This window comes from Anopheles darlingi, chromosome 2 (genome assembly GCF_943734745.1).
Source record: "Anopheles darlingi chromosome 2, idAnoDarlMG_H_01, whole genome shotgun sequence".
NCBI lineage: Eukaryota > Metazoa > Arthropoda > Insecta > Diptera > Culicidae > Anopheles > Anopheles darlingi.
In genome coordinates, this window is record NC_064874.1 from 13,141,772 (window position 1) to 13,157,042 (window position 15,271).

General features: G+C 42.9%; 4 protein-coding genes across 10 annotated transcripts in view; 1 reads left to right on the plus strand and 3 right to left on the minus strand.

Annotated features, from left to right (window-relative positions):
• Nucleotides 1–2,853, plus strand: part of LOC125950766 (uncharacterized) — a 21,290-nt gene extending 18,437 nt beyond the window's left edge. For all 3 annotated transcript variants that reach the window (XM_049679023.1, XM_049679024.1, XM_049679025.1), the window contains one exon: nt 63–2,853. In XM_049679023.1, the coding sequence (XP_049534980.1) occupies nt 63–157 (95 nt within the window). In that variant the 3' untranslated portion in view covers nt 158–2,853. The remainder of the gene's footprint in view (nt 1–62) is intronic.
• A 391-nt stretch (nt 2,854–3,244) lies between these two features.
• On the minus strand, nt 3,245–4,246 carry LOC125951671 (transmembrane protease serine 2-like). The gene is made up of 4 exons (XM_049680641.1): nt 4,207–4,246; nt 3,918–4,120; nt 3,537–3,836; nt 3,245–3,439 (listed from the first exon to the last, which is right to left on the minus strand). Exons 1-4 carry the CDS (start codon nt 4,244–4,246, stop codon nt 3,245–3,247), a joined length of 738 nt encoding a protein of 245 aa, XP_049536598.1.
• Nucleotides 4,247–6,350: 2,104 nt separating this feature from the next.
• On the minus strand, nt 6,351–9,392 carry LOC125951677 (trypsin-like). The gene is made up of 4 exons (XM_049680647.1): nt 9,163–9,392; nt 7,205–7,257; nt 6,636–7,108; nt 6,351–6,545 (listed from the first exon to the last, which is right to left on the minus strand). Exons 1-4 carry the CDS (start codon nt 9,390–9,392, stop codon nt 6,351–6,353), a joined length of 951 nt encoding a protein of 316 aa, XP_049536604.1.
• A 3,642-nt stretch (nt 9,393–13,034) lies between these two features.
• Nucleotides 13,035–15,271, minus strand: part of LOC125950859 (serine-rich adhesin for platelets-like) — a 37,315-nt gene continuing 35,078 nt past the window's right edge. For all 5 annotated transcript variants that reach the window (XM_049679214.1, XM_049679216.1, XM_049679212.1 and 2 more), the window contains 4 exons: nt 15,122–15,256; nt 14,836–15,038; nt 14,443–14,757; nt 13,035–14,355 (listed from right to left, as the gene is read on the minus strand). In XM_049679214.1, coding sequence (XP_049535171.1) covers nt 13,957–14,355; nt 14,443–14,757; nt 14,836–15,038; nt 15,122–15,256 — 1,052 coding nt within the window. In that variant the 3' untranslated portion in view covers nt 13,035–13,956. The remainder of the gene's footprint in view (nt 14,356–14,442; nt 14,758–14,835; nt 15,039–15,121; nt 15,257–15,271) is intronic.

The window sequence follows — 15,271 nt, forward strand, 5'->3', positions numbered from 1 at the left end:
GATTGCAGAGCTCGTGTTTCGGTTTTCGCTAATATTACCGATTGTGCATATTTTCGTTGCAGATTTCGAAACATTCCTGCCATTGGAGCCAACGGCCGATTTCAACCTTTCGCTGGCCGAATCGGAAGGTGTTTTCGATTTGTATGGATTCAACTGATCCATGTCGGCTGTGTGTTTGAAGCCACAGGAGGCGACGTAGTAGGCTACATATAATGGTCTACGGATCTCGTTGCCGATGGCTGCTTACACTTATTAAGAACGATATGGAGGCGAGGTCGTTGATCGGATTTTGCTGCCATACACGCGAGACACACTTTACAACAGCCTTTGTAATAATAAGCAGGCGGTAGTGGTAGCAGCATTTTGTTTGTCACGTCACGCCATGCAACAAATGGACATCCACTGCTGACTGCAAACTGCCTCTTTATGGGAGAGAGATGATATCCGCGATGTTATGCTGATTTCATTTTCTATTGAGCTCATCACCCAAATTCATGCTTCGGTTAGAACTATCTTGCAAAAAACACATTTATCTACCACAAAATGAGCAAATGAGAAGAGGATACACCTCCCTCCTTCCCTCCCTACCTCTCTCTCTCACGGTCCCTTTCTCCCACTATACCTTTTTCTCTCTCTCTTCCTCATTTCACCAATACAGCCTTCCTCCTGTTTCATCTGTTACACGCGATAGCGGTTAAGAGTTGTTTTCTGTTCAGTAGGGTTTTTTTTCTTTAGAGGACAGGTTATTTCATTTGATAAGTATTTTTTGTTTGTTGAATTATTTGTTTTCTATTTTTTCGCTAGGTTCTTTATTTTTATTTTTTTAAAAAAAGAAAACAAACCCTTTTTTGAGCCGAACTGAGCATTGTGTAATATTAGATGTTTAAGTGCGGGCGCCCAAATGGTGGCGAAAGGTGAGTGAATGATCTTACGGACCGTACGTTGCAGCTTGGACGACCGGGGGACAGGTGTATCGAGCCTTTTCGGTGGATGGAATGCTGTATCATTGCAAAAGTTCTTTGGAGAAAAAAACACTCGTAGAAACGGTTATAAAAACCGGAAACGTAGATGAGGAGAACTGAACATGAATTGCATAAACAAAAACAGCAACAAAAAAAAAAAAACAAAACGAAACAAATATTAAACAACAACACGTGTCTTTTCGCTAAAGACATCTATATTTTTCTTTCACAAAAATAATTATTTTATACAAATACAATGTAAATATAGCTAAGTACTGTAAATTATTTCAAATAAATCCTATTTCGGCGCTTGCCGAAACCGTGGATACACAAAATCGAAGAAGAGGATGGAAGGGAGGCCCTTTTTTGTCATAAAACAGTAGCAACAACTCAGAATGCAAAAAAGAGAATGAAATCATGGGGACTAGATGAAAAAAAACCTCCAACCGACGGTTGCCTCTAATCTTCGACTAATACATCTTCTCGTAATTGAGTGAAAAACGGAGTAAACGTAGAAAAAGCAGGCGTTTTTTAAACAATAGGTTTTAAAGTTGTAAACAATGCGGAAGAGACGAAATAGTGCGTGAGAGGGAACAAAAGAGAAAGAAGAAAGGATAGGTAATGAAGGGAGCCCACCAACATTCACAGTGCACTAGACGAAAAACAGGAGCTAGCAATAGCTGGTTCGTTAACAGCAGGATTCATATGATGTTAGGCCTGGTAATATTTTGTTGCTTTCCATCTTTGTAGGTTCGAGGAGAATTTACTACTCTACGAAATCATGGTTACATATAAAAAATATGAACGAATGCAAATCGCCACTGCTGTGCTAATTGCAGTCTATCTTCACGACGATTCTTCTCCTTACAAAGTGAGAATAAATGTAACCACGATTATCAGCCATCATATGCTTTGGACACCCCCAAGCCCACATTGACAATGTTCCGTTGCCATCGTTTGGTATTGGCTTGTCTTGTTTTTAACGTTGGATTGGTTTGATTTTAATTTTAGCTTGTCGCGTTATAGATGAATTTATATACACAGACAGAGGCTTCCTCATCGCATCGAAGTAATTGGTATAACGCTAAATAAAAGCGGGTTGTGTCGGGTTTCTAAATTTGCCAGACCCACAAGTCTGAAGACAAGAAAGAGACAGAGAGCAGCCAGAAATGCATAGTATGGCGCGCCTGCTACGAATCGTTGGCAATATGGGCTCCCAGAAAATTGGTGGATCTAGGTACATTATTTTATGCTAGTATAATTGTATGTGTTTAATGGAAGGGAGGTGAGTGAAAGTATAATGAAGCAAGGGTAGTAAATTCTGCGGAATTGCGGAGTACCGCCGTTTCGTGGCCAGTAATGGTCGCCTAATGTTCTGACGATAGAGTTAGTGTTTTCGCACATAACAAGAAGGAGAAGGGTCCCATAAATCGCACTTCAGCGTGTGACTCCCTGGGAAATGGAAATCCTGAAGGGAGCTTATAGAGCCAACAGAACTTAAGGTATTTTTCGTTTTTATTTTCCATTTTGTGTAAAAGAAGAGAGACGATGAGAGGGAATATAACAAAGGAGCTTGTGTCGAAAGATTGGCGAATGAATGAGCGAGACGCGTGCTTTATTGAGTGCGTGTTAAGTAGAAAATTTACATTCGAAGCTCCTTTATTGCGGCGGGTCGCGCAGTGGTTATCCCTTAGGGAATCGGGAGGAAAAAGAGAATGGAAAAGCTACTAGAGCGCTCTAAAAGGAAGAAGATTGTATTTTCCCCATTTTCTTTTGCCAACACAAAATAAAAAAAGAAAACGGTTCATAACGTGAAAGAGAGAAGGTGTGTTCTAAGTGTTCGTTCATTCAAACCCCAGTTTTGAAAATCCGAAATCGTTCCATCGCCAATAATTCGAGAATGCAATCATTGTCATAATTAATAATAGGGCAAAGAATATGTTGACAAACAAGCGGAGCGGTTTGTTTATGTATAAATTATTTATTGTGCCTCTAGGTTCAATTGATATTTTTACCCTCGCTCGATCTGTTACTGTTAGGATATGAGATCGTACATACATGGCCATTTCCTTTTTTCTAACCTCAAATACAAACTGTGTCTTTTTATTTGTTTACTTGCTTTTTAATGTTGAAGAAACTGGATATATTACCGAAAAAACAACAAGCTACCTGGCTTGCGTGGAGTAGGATTGTGTTCTTCCAGTTGTCTATTGCAGATGATTATCCTTTGAACCATCGATCGCAACATTGATCGAAAAATGCTGCGTACATCGCTTAGTAGTTTATTTGTTTATGATCGTGTGTTCGAACATACGGCCATTGCCGACCGTATTGCGGATCCAGGTGGAAATGGTGGGGGTAATATAATTGTAGATAGCTGGCCGGTTATCACAGTTACCATAGTTACTGAGGAAACCTTCTAGCTGCCACTGGCCAGTACTATTGACGTAGCACATCAGAGGTGCACCTTCATCGCTCTGGCAGTAAAGAGTAGACTTATAACATTATTTATTGTTTATGTTGTAAGGCCAAAAAACCCGGAGTCGGTCCGATGATTCAGGAATTTGTACTTACATAGCAAATGTTCTGGTCGCTCTCCAGAGACTCTACACATATCATGTTGGTCGGATGCGTACCGTTGTAGAAGTTGCAACGCTCCGTTGGCACGTTCGCCACGGTTACACGGGTGATATACTGCTCCGTTGTGGCCGTATCCTCGAGAGTGGATGCCCATCCAGCGATAATGCACGGTTGCTTCAGATCTAAGGTGGAGGATGTCTCCGTCAGACACACACTGCCGATGACATCGTTCAACTCCAGGGGAGTGGCTAGCTCCAGCAGTACCGCATCATCGGTGTACATGAACTGATTATTCTTGAATTGTCGAGAAGGATTATCAAGGTATATAGACCGCTGGTGTACATCCCTGATGTAGAACATAACAAGTAAGAGTACCTGAGGGTAGGGTACGACACGCTTAATGTTCACAATTTGAAGTGATGGTTCGATATACGGTGTTGCTAGCTGGTTCCATGAAGAGAAGAATTCCGTCTTTCCAGCAAACAGCTTCAAATTCTTCGGATCCACACTGGGATTGTTCAAGAACTCCGCTTTACCAATGATGCAGGTATAGCTAGTAAGTGCCCAGCGCGGTGATACTGTCCAGATTGGCAGCATGAGGAAAGAGGGTTAGATTAATGCATCGTACCAAGCCCAAAAGTATGGCTCATTCAAACACGTATACAAATGCTTACCGATATTAGCCGTACACTTGATGGTAGCATTGTTGCTGAAGGCAAGCGACAAACTAGCACATTGAGTGTGATCGGAAATGTGACTATATTCTATACGTTGGTCCATCGTTAATTCATTGACTGTGCGACCACAATCTGAGCAGGATGATATAAGAGAAATGTAGCTGGACGACTAGTGGAGTGGATTTCTATTCACGCAATACTTACGGTAGTCTTGGCATTGCAGTTGAAGAAGCCCATTATTGCATCGCGTTGAATCGATCATCTCGAATTCCAGTCGATCCTCCCGGGTCACCCGGTACATGATTTTCTCTTCTGAAAACTTATTGTCGTTGGTAAACTTACTGTCGTTGGTGGCGCCAACATAACCCAGCTCGCCGCATATCAAATTGGCCAGCTCATTGTTCCAACCATCACCGCATACGGCAAGATACGCGGTAGAGTTGTACCTTACTCGAAGCGTTCCTTCATCTGGATCTAGCAGCAGACAGTTCCACTCATCTGACTGATCTGGACAATGTGGATGGCCATTGCAGACGAACGTTGCGGACACACGGCCATCGGTACAACACTCGAAGGTGTTATCCGGCGAAGAAATACATCTACGCCGGTCGTTAGTCGCTTGGGAGATGACAGCAGAGGTCGTTAGTTCTCCTTGCCTGGTCTTAGACGATACCACTGGACTCGGTTCCGAAGTGTTAATCGTAATGACCGTCCGTACTGATCCCGACTCGGTGGTATACTCTTGTTGACTTGTTGCATCACTGAATGATAAGAGCTCCCTCCTAGCTGTCTCAGTTGTCGTGGTTATGACTGTTGGGTTGTTGATGAAGATGATGACTGTTACGATGACGGTCACTAGCAGCACTAGACCGAGAAACAAGAAGGGCCAACTTTTTCGAAGGATTTTATTTGTGAAATATTCAGTCAATATATTGGACCATCTGGCATGGTAGGCAGGAAGGTATGAGAAGGAGTCGGCACTGATTCGCTGATCATCCGGCTTACCGTTGATCGGCGGATCGTCATGTGTCTCGGTGGTGTCCATCTTGATGGGCGTGGACGCACTATTGTGAGAGGTCATGTCGTTATTAACAGTGTGTTGGCTGTTGTTGTTGATGCTGCCTGATGACGACGGTGGGGTTTGTTGTTCCATGTCACCGAACGAGATAAAAATTTCGTTCTTGAACTTATACCCATCATTCTGATGGTGTTGTTCACTGGATAAACCAGAATTGTCCATGGTGTCCCTATTGGGCCTTTGTTCAGAACTATCTCGCCGACAATTGCACCCTTAACAACGCGTGGGTTTCACACTACTCTGACCAAGAGGTATTTTGTTAATTTAATCTCACGGTATGTTATCGATCCGAAAGTCACGGTACACTTAGATTCAACCTTATTAGCGGTTTCAATAACAAACGATGTAAAGTTTATAATTCACGTTTACCGCAACTACTCTGGTGATGTTCAGCACACACGCTGGGCAATGGTGCTGTGCGATATGTGCGAGAGAATCATTCATGATGTAATTGAGCGAATCAAGGCGCTCTTTCGACATCCGTTATAATTCACGGATCATCGCTTCATAGCGCAAACACATGAATGCAATCTTCACAGCTCGCAGCTCACCCACCGGTAGCAGTTCATTGTCGACTATTGTCGCCAATGCTGCCACCAAGACCAGCATCTTCAATCTCCATTCTTCACCACCAACCACCAACAAACATCGGTTTTCTTTGCATGGAGTTTGTATGGGGATATCAGATAAACAGGAAATAACTTCTAGCTTTGCTTATTGTTATTATCGTTTATCAGTTTATTGTTATATTTATTAAATATATCGGTTTTATTTTTCATTCCCACTCATATTATTTCGGCTCTACACTACGAGTCGGTATACCGTTGTTTAACCTGAGGAGTTCTACTCTGTCCATGCGAAATCAAACCATCCGTTTACCGTCATTCATCTCTATCTTAGGGCTATTCATTGTAACATTAACTTGTAGAAACAGTAACATTGTAAATAGAAACAAAAATTACAACCCTTTGTACTTGTCGGCTCAATCGATATCCTTATTCTTCCTTGATCTGTTCTTTCTACCATATTCTCCGTGATATTGTGTAGTTTAGTTTATTTGTTTATGATCGTGTGTTCGAACATACGGCCATTACCGACCGTATTGCGGATCCAGGTGGCAATGGTGGGGGTAATAGAATTGTAGATAGCTGGCCGGTTATCACAGTTACCATGGTTACTGAGGAAACCTTCTAGCTGCCACTGGCCAGTACTATTGACGTAGCACATCAGAGGTGCACCTTCATCGCTCTGGCAGTAGAGAGTAGAGTTATAACAGAAACGTTTATTAAGGCCAATAAAACCCGGAGTCGGTCCGATGATTATGGAATTTGTACTTACGTAGCAAATGTTCTGGTTGCTGTTCAGAGACTCTACACATATGATATTGTTAGGAAGCTCTTCGTTGTACGAATCGCAACGTCCTGTACGAACGTTTACCGCGGTAACATTCTTCATGTACTGTATACTTTTACTCTTATCCTTGAGATCGGATTCCCATCCAGTAGTAACGCACCATTCCTTAGGATTAATGGTAGAGGATGTCTCCGTTAGACACACGCTGCCGATGATATCGTTCAACTTCAGGGGAGTGGCCAGTTCCAGCAGTACCGCATCATCGGTGTACATGAACTGCGATACGACACGCTTAATGTCCACAATCTGTAGGCCATCTTCGATATGCGGTGTTGTTAGTTGTTCTTTTGATGCGGAATGCTCAATCGGTCCAGCAATTAACTTCCACTTCATCTCACCTTCGTTTTTCGTCTTGCCCTTGATGCAGGTATAGCTAGTGAGTGCCCAGCGCGGAGATACTGGTCAGAACAGAAGTCAAAGGAAGTAAGGTTAGATAAATGCATCGTACGACGGCGAAAGATGTGGCTCATTCAAACACGTATACAAATGCTTACCAATATTGGCTGTACACTTGATGGCAGCATTGTTGCTGAAGGCAAGCGCCAAACTAGCACACATGGTATATACAGAAATCTCACTGTTATTCCAACGTTGATACATCGTGTCTCCATTGGCTGTGCGACCACAATCTGAGCAGGATGATATAAGAGAAATGTAACTGGACGACTAGTGGAGTGGATTTCTATTCACGCAATACTTACGGTAGTCTTGGCATTGCAGTTGAAGAAGCCCATTATTGCATCGCGTTGAATCGATCATCTCGAATTCCAGCCGATCCTCCCGGGTCACCCGGTACATGATTTTCTCTTCTGAAAACTTATTGTCATTAGTAAACTTACTGTCGTTGGTGGCGCCAACATAACCCAGCTCGCCGCATATCAAATTGGCCAGCTCATTGTTCCAACCATCACCGCATACGGTGAGATATGCGGTTGAGTTGTACCTCATTCGAAGAGTTCCTTTATCTGGATCTAGCTGCAGACAGTTCCACTCATCTGACTGATCTGGACAGTGTGGATGGCCATCGCAGACGAACGTTGCGGATACATTGCCACCGGTATAACACTCGAAGGTGTTATCCGGCGAAGAAATGTACACATACAATTTTGCGCTTGTATTGCGAGATACCAGCGATGAACAGTTGTTGAAGATAATGCAAATTATAATCCAACCGGTCAGTGTGACGACTACAATCACTATCACTAGCACCGCTAGAACACCACATAATCCGAAACGCCTGCTTTTTCCGGTCTTTTCGGGTTCGTTATTCCTGGCTTTCGGGCCCAGCACTCTGTCAAAGCCAAGAAAGAATATGTAGAAGGATAGGGGGATTGGTGGTCCATGATGGTTTAATGCTTTATGATGGTGTAATGAATGATTTTTGTTCATTGCAATGTAAAAGGAATTTTAGCACAGACATAAACAGAATATTTTATGGTCAGTACAAAGCTAGGGCAGGTTAAATGTTTCAATTGTTTTAAATACAAGTGTACATCTGGGTGTCTCATCGAGATGCAAGGTATTGATAATATAAAATTTAATTCTCTTTTTTCTCTTTAAAGTTGGAGTAGAAAAATGGCTGAGATTTCCATTCGTTCCGTAGATTGTTGCGTTTTGCTTTTGAAGATATAAAGACACCCAGTGGTCCAAAATCATTTATTTGAATTGCATGCAATCAGAACTATTTATACAACACTGATACAGCATATTGCTGAACTATAGTATTTTTTTTATTTCGTAATAATTAAAAATATTTTTTTTAAAACAGTTTTATATTTTAGTCGGTCATAAACCATAAAGGTTTATTTGAATTGGGAGTTTCTAAAAATTTAATATACGCTTACATCCCCGAACTTTTGCCCTAACAATGAGTACTCACGCTTGACCGACTAATTTTAACTAATTGAACCGATATTAATTTTGTGTCCTTGGTCGGATATAAACGGTAGACGGTTGAACATTGCCACAAAGCGATATAATGCTTCCAAAAACTATAAAAATCACAACTACTAACACGCATGATCTAGTGATTCCATGGTCTTTTAAATCGGTGCAGTTTTACTAGATTCAGTGTAGCGGTTTAACGTACAAGTTTATTGCGCAATTTCCCACCTGCACAGTCTTGTCCTACTTTATTCTATGTCCACGCGAGACGTCCACGGGTTTAACAAAGAAAACTGAAAATCTGTCCACAGGAAACTGCATGTGTGCCCTAAGGTAGTTCCGTATGCAGCAAAGCTACTTCCAGGGCAGAGCTTTCGCCTATAAAATATCAGTGGAGCAATAGTTAATGTGGATCATGGATGGCGTTCCGCAAGGCTAGTAAAGACCAGTTCTTGTAAAGCAATTTGATGCCGCACGGAAATCGATAGAAGCACGGCGCTCGATAAGTATCGTGGATTAGGGAGGAATGAATTTGATGGTGACTAATACTGGAACTAAATGACCTTACCTTATTGATGTGGAGCGGTCTCTGTTGTTGCCTAACAGCTCACTACTGGGGTTCTCCTCGTAACGTTCATCTGTGGGGTCCTCATCGTAATGTTCATCCCCGAGGTCCTCCTCGGGATGGCTTCTGATAGACCGATCTTCTAGTGCTATTTCGGGCTCCTGCACGTTCCCTGCATTGCCCGTATGCTGTGGATTCTTTTGACTAATCCTGCGTGGTGTGCTGACGTGCATGATCCAAGTCGATCGATATCGTGTCTCAGTAGATTCCATCACTATTGGCTATTTACTATATGAAAATGCGTGAAATGTGAGCACACACACACAGCTTCACAGGTTCTTCTACGAAATTTTAGAATTCCTTTCTTGGTATTTCGTTTTCATGTGCAACCTCTAGTGTTGTGATTAACGATGCCGTGAATTTATTTGAACTCATTGCGGTTGCAACGGATACTTGTCATCACGCACAATATTACAACAGTATCACTCTAACATCATTCACACTGCCATGCTGCATATCACATCTAACACCACTTAAACAGTGCGGCAACGATTGCCACTTTGATTTTGAAGTCACTCCTAAACACCACCAACTAATCGAGAATTTAAAAAAAACGTGACTCAGTGGCCGCCTTTCTCGAACAAATACCAGACCGCGACTCGGAGCACGAACCTAATCCACTTCATATGACACGTCTTCGATGAGCGTTCATCGCTTAAGTATAAGAAATTCTAGATTCCTACCGATTAGATAGAAACATGCCCATCACGATCAGCCAAAGAAACATATCCGGCTTCGAACTATAGCTCTCTCCGTATAATTATGCATGCCACCACACAACGATCATCATCGCCATCACGGGTTACACTAAATTGATATTTCACGATCGACATGTCTCAACCGGGCAAAGAACTATGCGTGCGGTTGGTCACATTTTGGGATTTTTGGGGGTTATCGGGATCACAGTCTCATCCCCATTAATCAACGTTATCACCTTCAGATAGCTCTTTTTGGTGAGCCGATGGTGTTTATTCCGTTGTGATCACCAGCTTTGCCGAATACGTTTTACCGACAATACAATCATCCTCACCATAACGCGTTACACTTAATTGATATTTCACGATCGACTTGTCTCAACCGGGCAAAGAACTATGCGTGCGGTTGGTCACATTTTGGGATTTTTGGGGGTTATCGGGGTCACAGTCTCATCCCCACCAACCTACATTATCAGCTTCAGATGGCTCTATTCGGTGAGCCGATGGTGTTTATTCCGTTGTGATCGCCAGCTTTGTCAAACACGTTTTAGCGATATGATATGAACGTGAATCTGTTTGAGTCGTTGCGGCTTCCCTGCGATTTTTTCTTTTCGTTTTATCAACCGGTTTTTCGTGACTGCGTTGGGATTTTCCACTGAAGACCATTTTCCGTCCTTGGTGCTGTTCGGAGGCAGAATTCGCAGTACCATATTCGCCCAAGCAGCGAAGGTTTAGTTGCATCTAGCCAGCATTGGGGAATCCCAAAGCCAACTGACCCTCCAGTAACTTTTAAATCACGGAATTTAGTTGATTTACGGCCCGGGGGGTTCTAAAGGCTGGCCAGAGTAGCTAACTTTCGAACGATTAAGCATTTACGGGTCAGTATTGTGTGTTTCAATATTGCTATTCAATATTTTTGTTCCCTTTCACTTACATTGTGCGCATAAGCATCGCTTATCGTTTATCAGCATTTCGGAATACCCCTCAGGCACAGAACACGGCTACGGTGCGACACTAGGTCTACCTTTTGGATTTGCCACTCTAACAGCGGTACGTAAGATCGGTTCACGGTAGTGCAACCCACCTGCACATTAATATCGGTATCTTTTGAACTAAGCCTAATTTGCCTGCCTAAGCTCCTCCCGGTGCTGCACCACCAAGAAGCAGTGACTTTAGCAATACTACCGGTGGCGTTTTACTAATGCGAATGGCGGTAGTTTTATTCCAATGATCACCTAGGACTGCTCGCTCTTTCGTGGCTTGTAGGCTACTGAGCATCGGCCAAACGCATCTTCGCTTGCCATCCTTGCCTCGGGTGTTCTCGCGATAAGATGTGTGGAATGAAAATTTAGCTAGCACAAACGGTAATTATTGTTTAATGCTCCTATTGAGCACTGTTATTATTTTTAATACGAAATCGTAACTCTAGAGCTGATAGGGTGATAGGGTTATTACAGCAACGTGGCACGCGAGTGCGGACCTCTCCTTGAGATTATCTGTACAAGATTCGGTCAAGTTCTACACCGTGCATACTGATTTTCTTTGGGAAAAAAAAGACTTTTCGTAGATTTTTGCCATTGTTGCGCTCGCCATTCTTATCATTTTATTTACCGCTTCGGTCAGGCTGTTTTACTTGGCTAGGTTTTTTTTTATACTAAAAACGTGGCCCCTTAGAGAACAGGATGTTCACCATGTTTCCATTATCTATAACGATTTTCACTTTTTGTGAAACAACCGGGGCAACAGAACACTAAACGATTATCATCTAAGAACATTCAACGGATACATATAACCAACTTACTAAAAGTATAAGACACGTTGTGATCTTAAAAAGAACAGCAATCAACTAACGCAAATTCACGGAATTTCTTTCTTTTATGCTCCGGCTGAATGGACAAAACGAACAGGGAACGAAGTCGGAGGATATCGTCATTCGTTGATTCGATTCGTTCGCTGCCTGTCTCGTGTGATCACGTTGGAAGAAATGTTCAGCTAACCTGTTTTCCGGTGAAGGTTCCACCGTGTGAATCATCGCATCATTCGCTTATCGCTATTGATGGTTTTTGCTACTTGCAGTCATTTTTTTGTTAATTTATTCATGACGTTGAATGAAATACACTTAAAATATACAAATATGCAAGACACCCTTAAGCCGGAATTCCGAACCGGAAATTGAGATTTCCGTTTCATTCACCATAGTGTGCAAGCTTGTTGTGCATTTATGTGGAAATGCCAAGGCGCACCAGCATCAGCGCCCATTGCTGCGTACTATTTTTTGTGATCGTGATAAGGAAATGGGTTGGTGTAGGTCAGCTCCAGCAGCCTTATTTGTATGTTATGCATGGTGATTAATTGTATGTATTATCAGGTCTGCCATAAAGTAAACCGGACTTTTTCAATAGGTGTATTTCTGGAGGCGCCTCATTGATATAGGTATATGTGTTTGAAAGGTAAATCCTTTCCTTATTTCCTGCCAAAATTTCAAAAGATTTGGTCTATTGGAAGTAAAGATATTGTGCCTAAAGTGAAAGCATGTATGTTTTGACTGTGTATGTATATTGTACGTAATTGTAGTACACTACACGCTTTTCATTAGTACTAACCATTCGTTGGATTTGTAAAATTTTTAGTCGTTTTTTTATATGGTTTTATATGAAAATTATATACAGCTGCTTTCCACGGAAAGAACGATGTGCTCATGTTGACGATTTTCACTCTACTGGTTTATTTTGAGACCGCTGAGCGCTTAGTTTACACACATTATGATAACTATTAAACGCGTGTGAGGTCTGATGTGTGGTGTGAGCGGTGATCCGACAAAACTATTTCTGTGAATTGCCGGTTGAGGCGTTGAGCTTAAATTGGCGGAGATTAAAGAATAAATTAAAAATAGCCTTATATTGATGTTGTTTGTATGTTGGCATCTTTTCTTTCCTTGTTGCAATTGCAAACGATTCAATGTCTGCTCATATTGGCTTCTTATATTGCTACCAAGTCATTGCTAATCTCTGCAGCCTTGGCCCAAGCCTTGGTTTTGATCGCCGTGCATTTCTTTCAAACCTTAACTCTTCGATTTTGAACTCGTCAATCGTTCATGATTTCGGATATCCTAGGTTATGGTGTGAGATAAAGAAATATACACCAAGGTGATTTATTCCTAAGCATATTATCTTCATTTTATTAATTACATACAAACAAACTACTCTGCACGACGAAACGGGATGAGTGGGAATACCGTCGTGCGCGCTGATGAGTTCTATTCTATCTATACGGCATCAAACCATCCGTGTGCCATCAACCATCCATCCCTACAGTAGTGTCACGCGCTATACAAAGTAAATTGGATGACAATTGAGTAGAAGCACACTCGATATAAAAATCACTAAAAAAAACCCCATGTTGCCAATTGTTGTTGTGAGCCGGCGAACAAGCCATCGTGCTGTTCGGGTCGACATCCTCGCCCTCTCACTAGATTTATTGCTCTCCCTTCAGTCGTCTACGTGATGAGTTTCCACATTTTATCCGCCATTTTCTTTTTTCTAACTTCAAATACAAACGGTACTCTTTGTATGGGCTTGGGCTACTTGAGTAGAACATTGAATTAGTGAAGGAAAGGCTCCCAATGCTGTACATCTTGCTGGCTGGCTGGCTAACGCTCATCTAGTGGTCTATTGCCATCGGTTACCCTGTGATCCTCGGATCGGTTGAACCATTCTCGTGCATCGCAGCAGTTTACTGCTTGCCCGATTGCTCTCTTGCTCGCTGGCTTAGTTGGCACAAAATGTATACGACTTTTGTGACTAGGATTCTCTCCCTTTCCTTTCGCTTTCGTATTTCAGCTTCGATTCCACGGCCGTGGAGGTCGCACAATGCACACATCTATGAAGTGTTAGTATTCTGACCCCGCAAACCGGCTGTCTCTGCACTCCCCTATTACAGATCTATAGGCGCTCCTAGTGTTTTCCCCGTGCGTTTATATTGGTAGGATAATAATTATTTACAAAAAGGCTTACTCGTGGTGCGCTGGCCTTCGCCTACTTTTCTATCGTGCAACGGTGGACGTCGTCGTTGGAACCGTTGTCGCTGTCGGTTCCCCAGTAGTTGCAGATGGTGCTACTGTGCTTTCCGTCCGTGTTTCCACGATCGTCGGTTGTTGTGCAGTGGTTGGATAACTCGTCGAGGTTGAGTTATCGATCGGCACCGAGGAAGTGGAGCTGGCGAGCGAGGTTTCAGTAGTGGAGACCGTTGTCAGTATCGTCTGTTCGAACATACGGCCATTACCGACCGTATTGCGGATCCAGGTGGCAATGGTTGAGGTAATGGAATTGTAGATGGCTGGGTGCGGTCGCTTACCACAGTTGCCATGGTAACTGAGCACACCTTCCAGCTGCCACTGGCCGGTACCGTCGACGTAGCACATCAGTGGTGCACCTTCATCGTTCTAGAAGTAGTAAGAGTGGAGTTCAGTAACGGTTACTAGCCCCATGAAGATCCAAGCTAGTTCTCTTATTTAGGAATTCAGACTTACATAGCAAGTCGTCTTGTTGCTGTTCAGATATCCTGCACAGATGGTGTTTTCAGGAAGTGCACCATTGTAGTGGATGGAGGAGTTACAACGATCCGTTGGCACGTTCGGTACCGGTAGATACTTGAGGTACTGCTCCGTTGTAGCTGTATGCTCGAGATCGGAGCCCCATCCGGCGGTAACGCACAGCCGCTCCGGATCGATGGTAGATGATGTCTCCGTTAGACACACACTACCAACAACCTCGTTCAATTTCAAGGGACTGTCAAGCTCCAGCAGTACCACATCACCGGTGTACATGAACTGCTTGTACTTGGACTGTAAGAAAGGAGAGTTAAGGTTAGTATGGCCGTTAGTTTAAATCCAAAATGGGGATTCTAATAAGCTTATGCTTACCTGAGGATAGGGTACTACGCGTTTAACGTCCACAACCTGTAGCGTAGGATCGATATGGGGTGTTGCTAACTGTTCCAGGGAAGAGGAAAATACGGACTTTCCAGCAAACAGCTTCCACTTCATCTCACCAACGTTACGATTGTTCACGAACTCCGTTTTGCCCATAATGCAGGTGTAGCTAGTGAGTGCCCAGCGCGGTGATACTGTCCAGATTAGAGGCAAGAATGGAAAAGATTAGATCAATGCATTGTTCGAGGACAAAAGCTTCACGCAAACAAATGCTTACCGATATTAGCCGTACACTTGATGGCCGCATTGTTGCTGAAGGCAAGCGCCAAACTTGGCCATTGGCTCTGATCCGAAACAGAACCCCCGGCTATACGTTGCTCCAGCGTGGATTCAATGGCTTTGCGACCACAATCTGCGTAGGACAAAT

Bases quoted from the DNA above. Each gene is read 5' to 3' on its own strand.
- LOC125951671 (XM_049680641.1), bottom strand. From the start codon at position 4,246: ATGCTACCATCAAGTGTACGGCTAATATCGGTAAGCATTT. The intron at 4,121-4,206 runs GTATACGTGTTT...CAATCTGGACAG, and splicing joins GCTAATATCGGTAAGCATTT to TATCACCGCGCTGGGCACTT. The intron at 3,837-3,917 runs GTACTCTTACTT...CGACAATTCAAG, and splicing joins GTGTCGTACCCTACCCTCAG to AATAATCAGTTCATGTACAC.
- LOC125951677 (XM_049680647.1), bottom strand. From the start codon at position 9,392: ATGCACGTCAGCACACCACGCAGGATTAGTCAAAAGAATCCACAGCAT. The intron at 7,109-7,204 runs GTAAGCATTTGT...TGTTCTGACCAG, and splicing joins CAAGTGTACAGCCAATATTG to TATCTCCGCGCTGGGCACTC. The intron at 6,546-6,635 runs GTAAGTACAAAT...CTCTACTGCCAG, and splicing joins GCAACCAGAACATTTGCTAC to AGCGATGAAGGTGCACCTCT.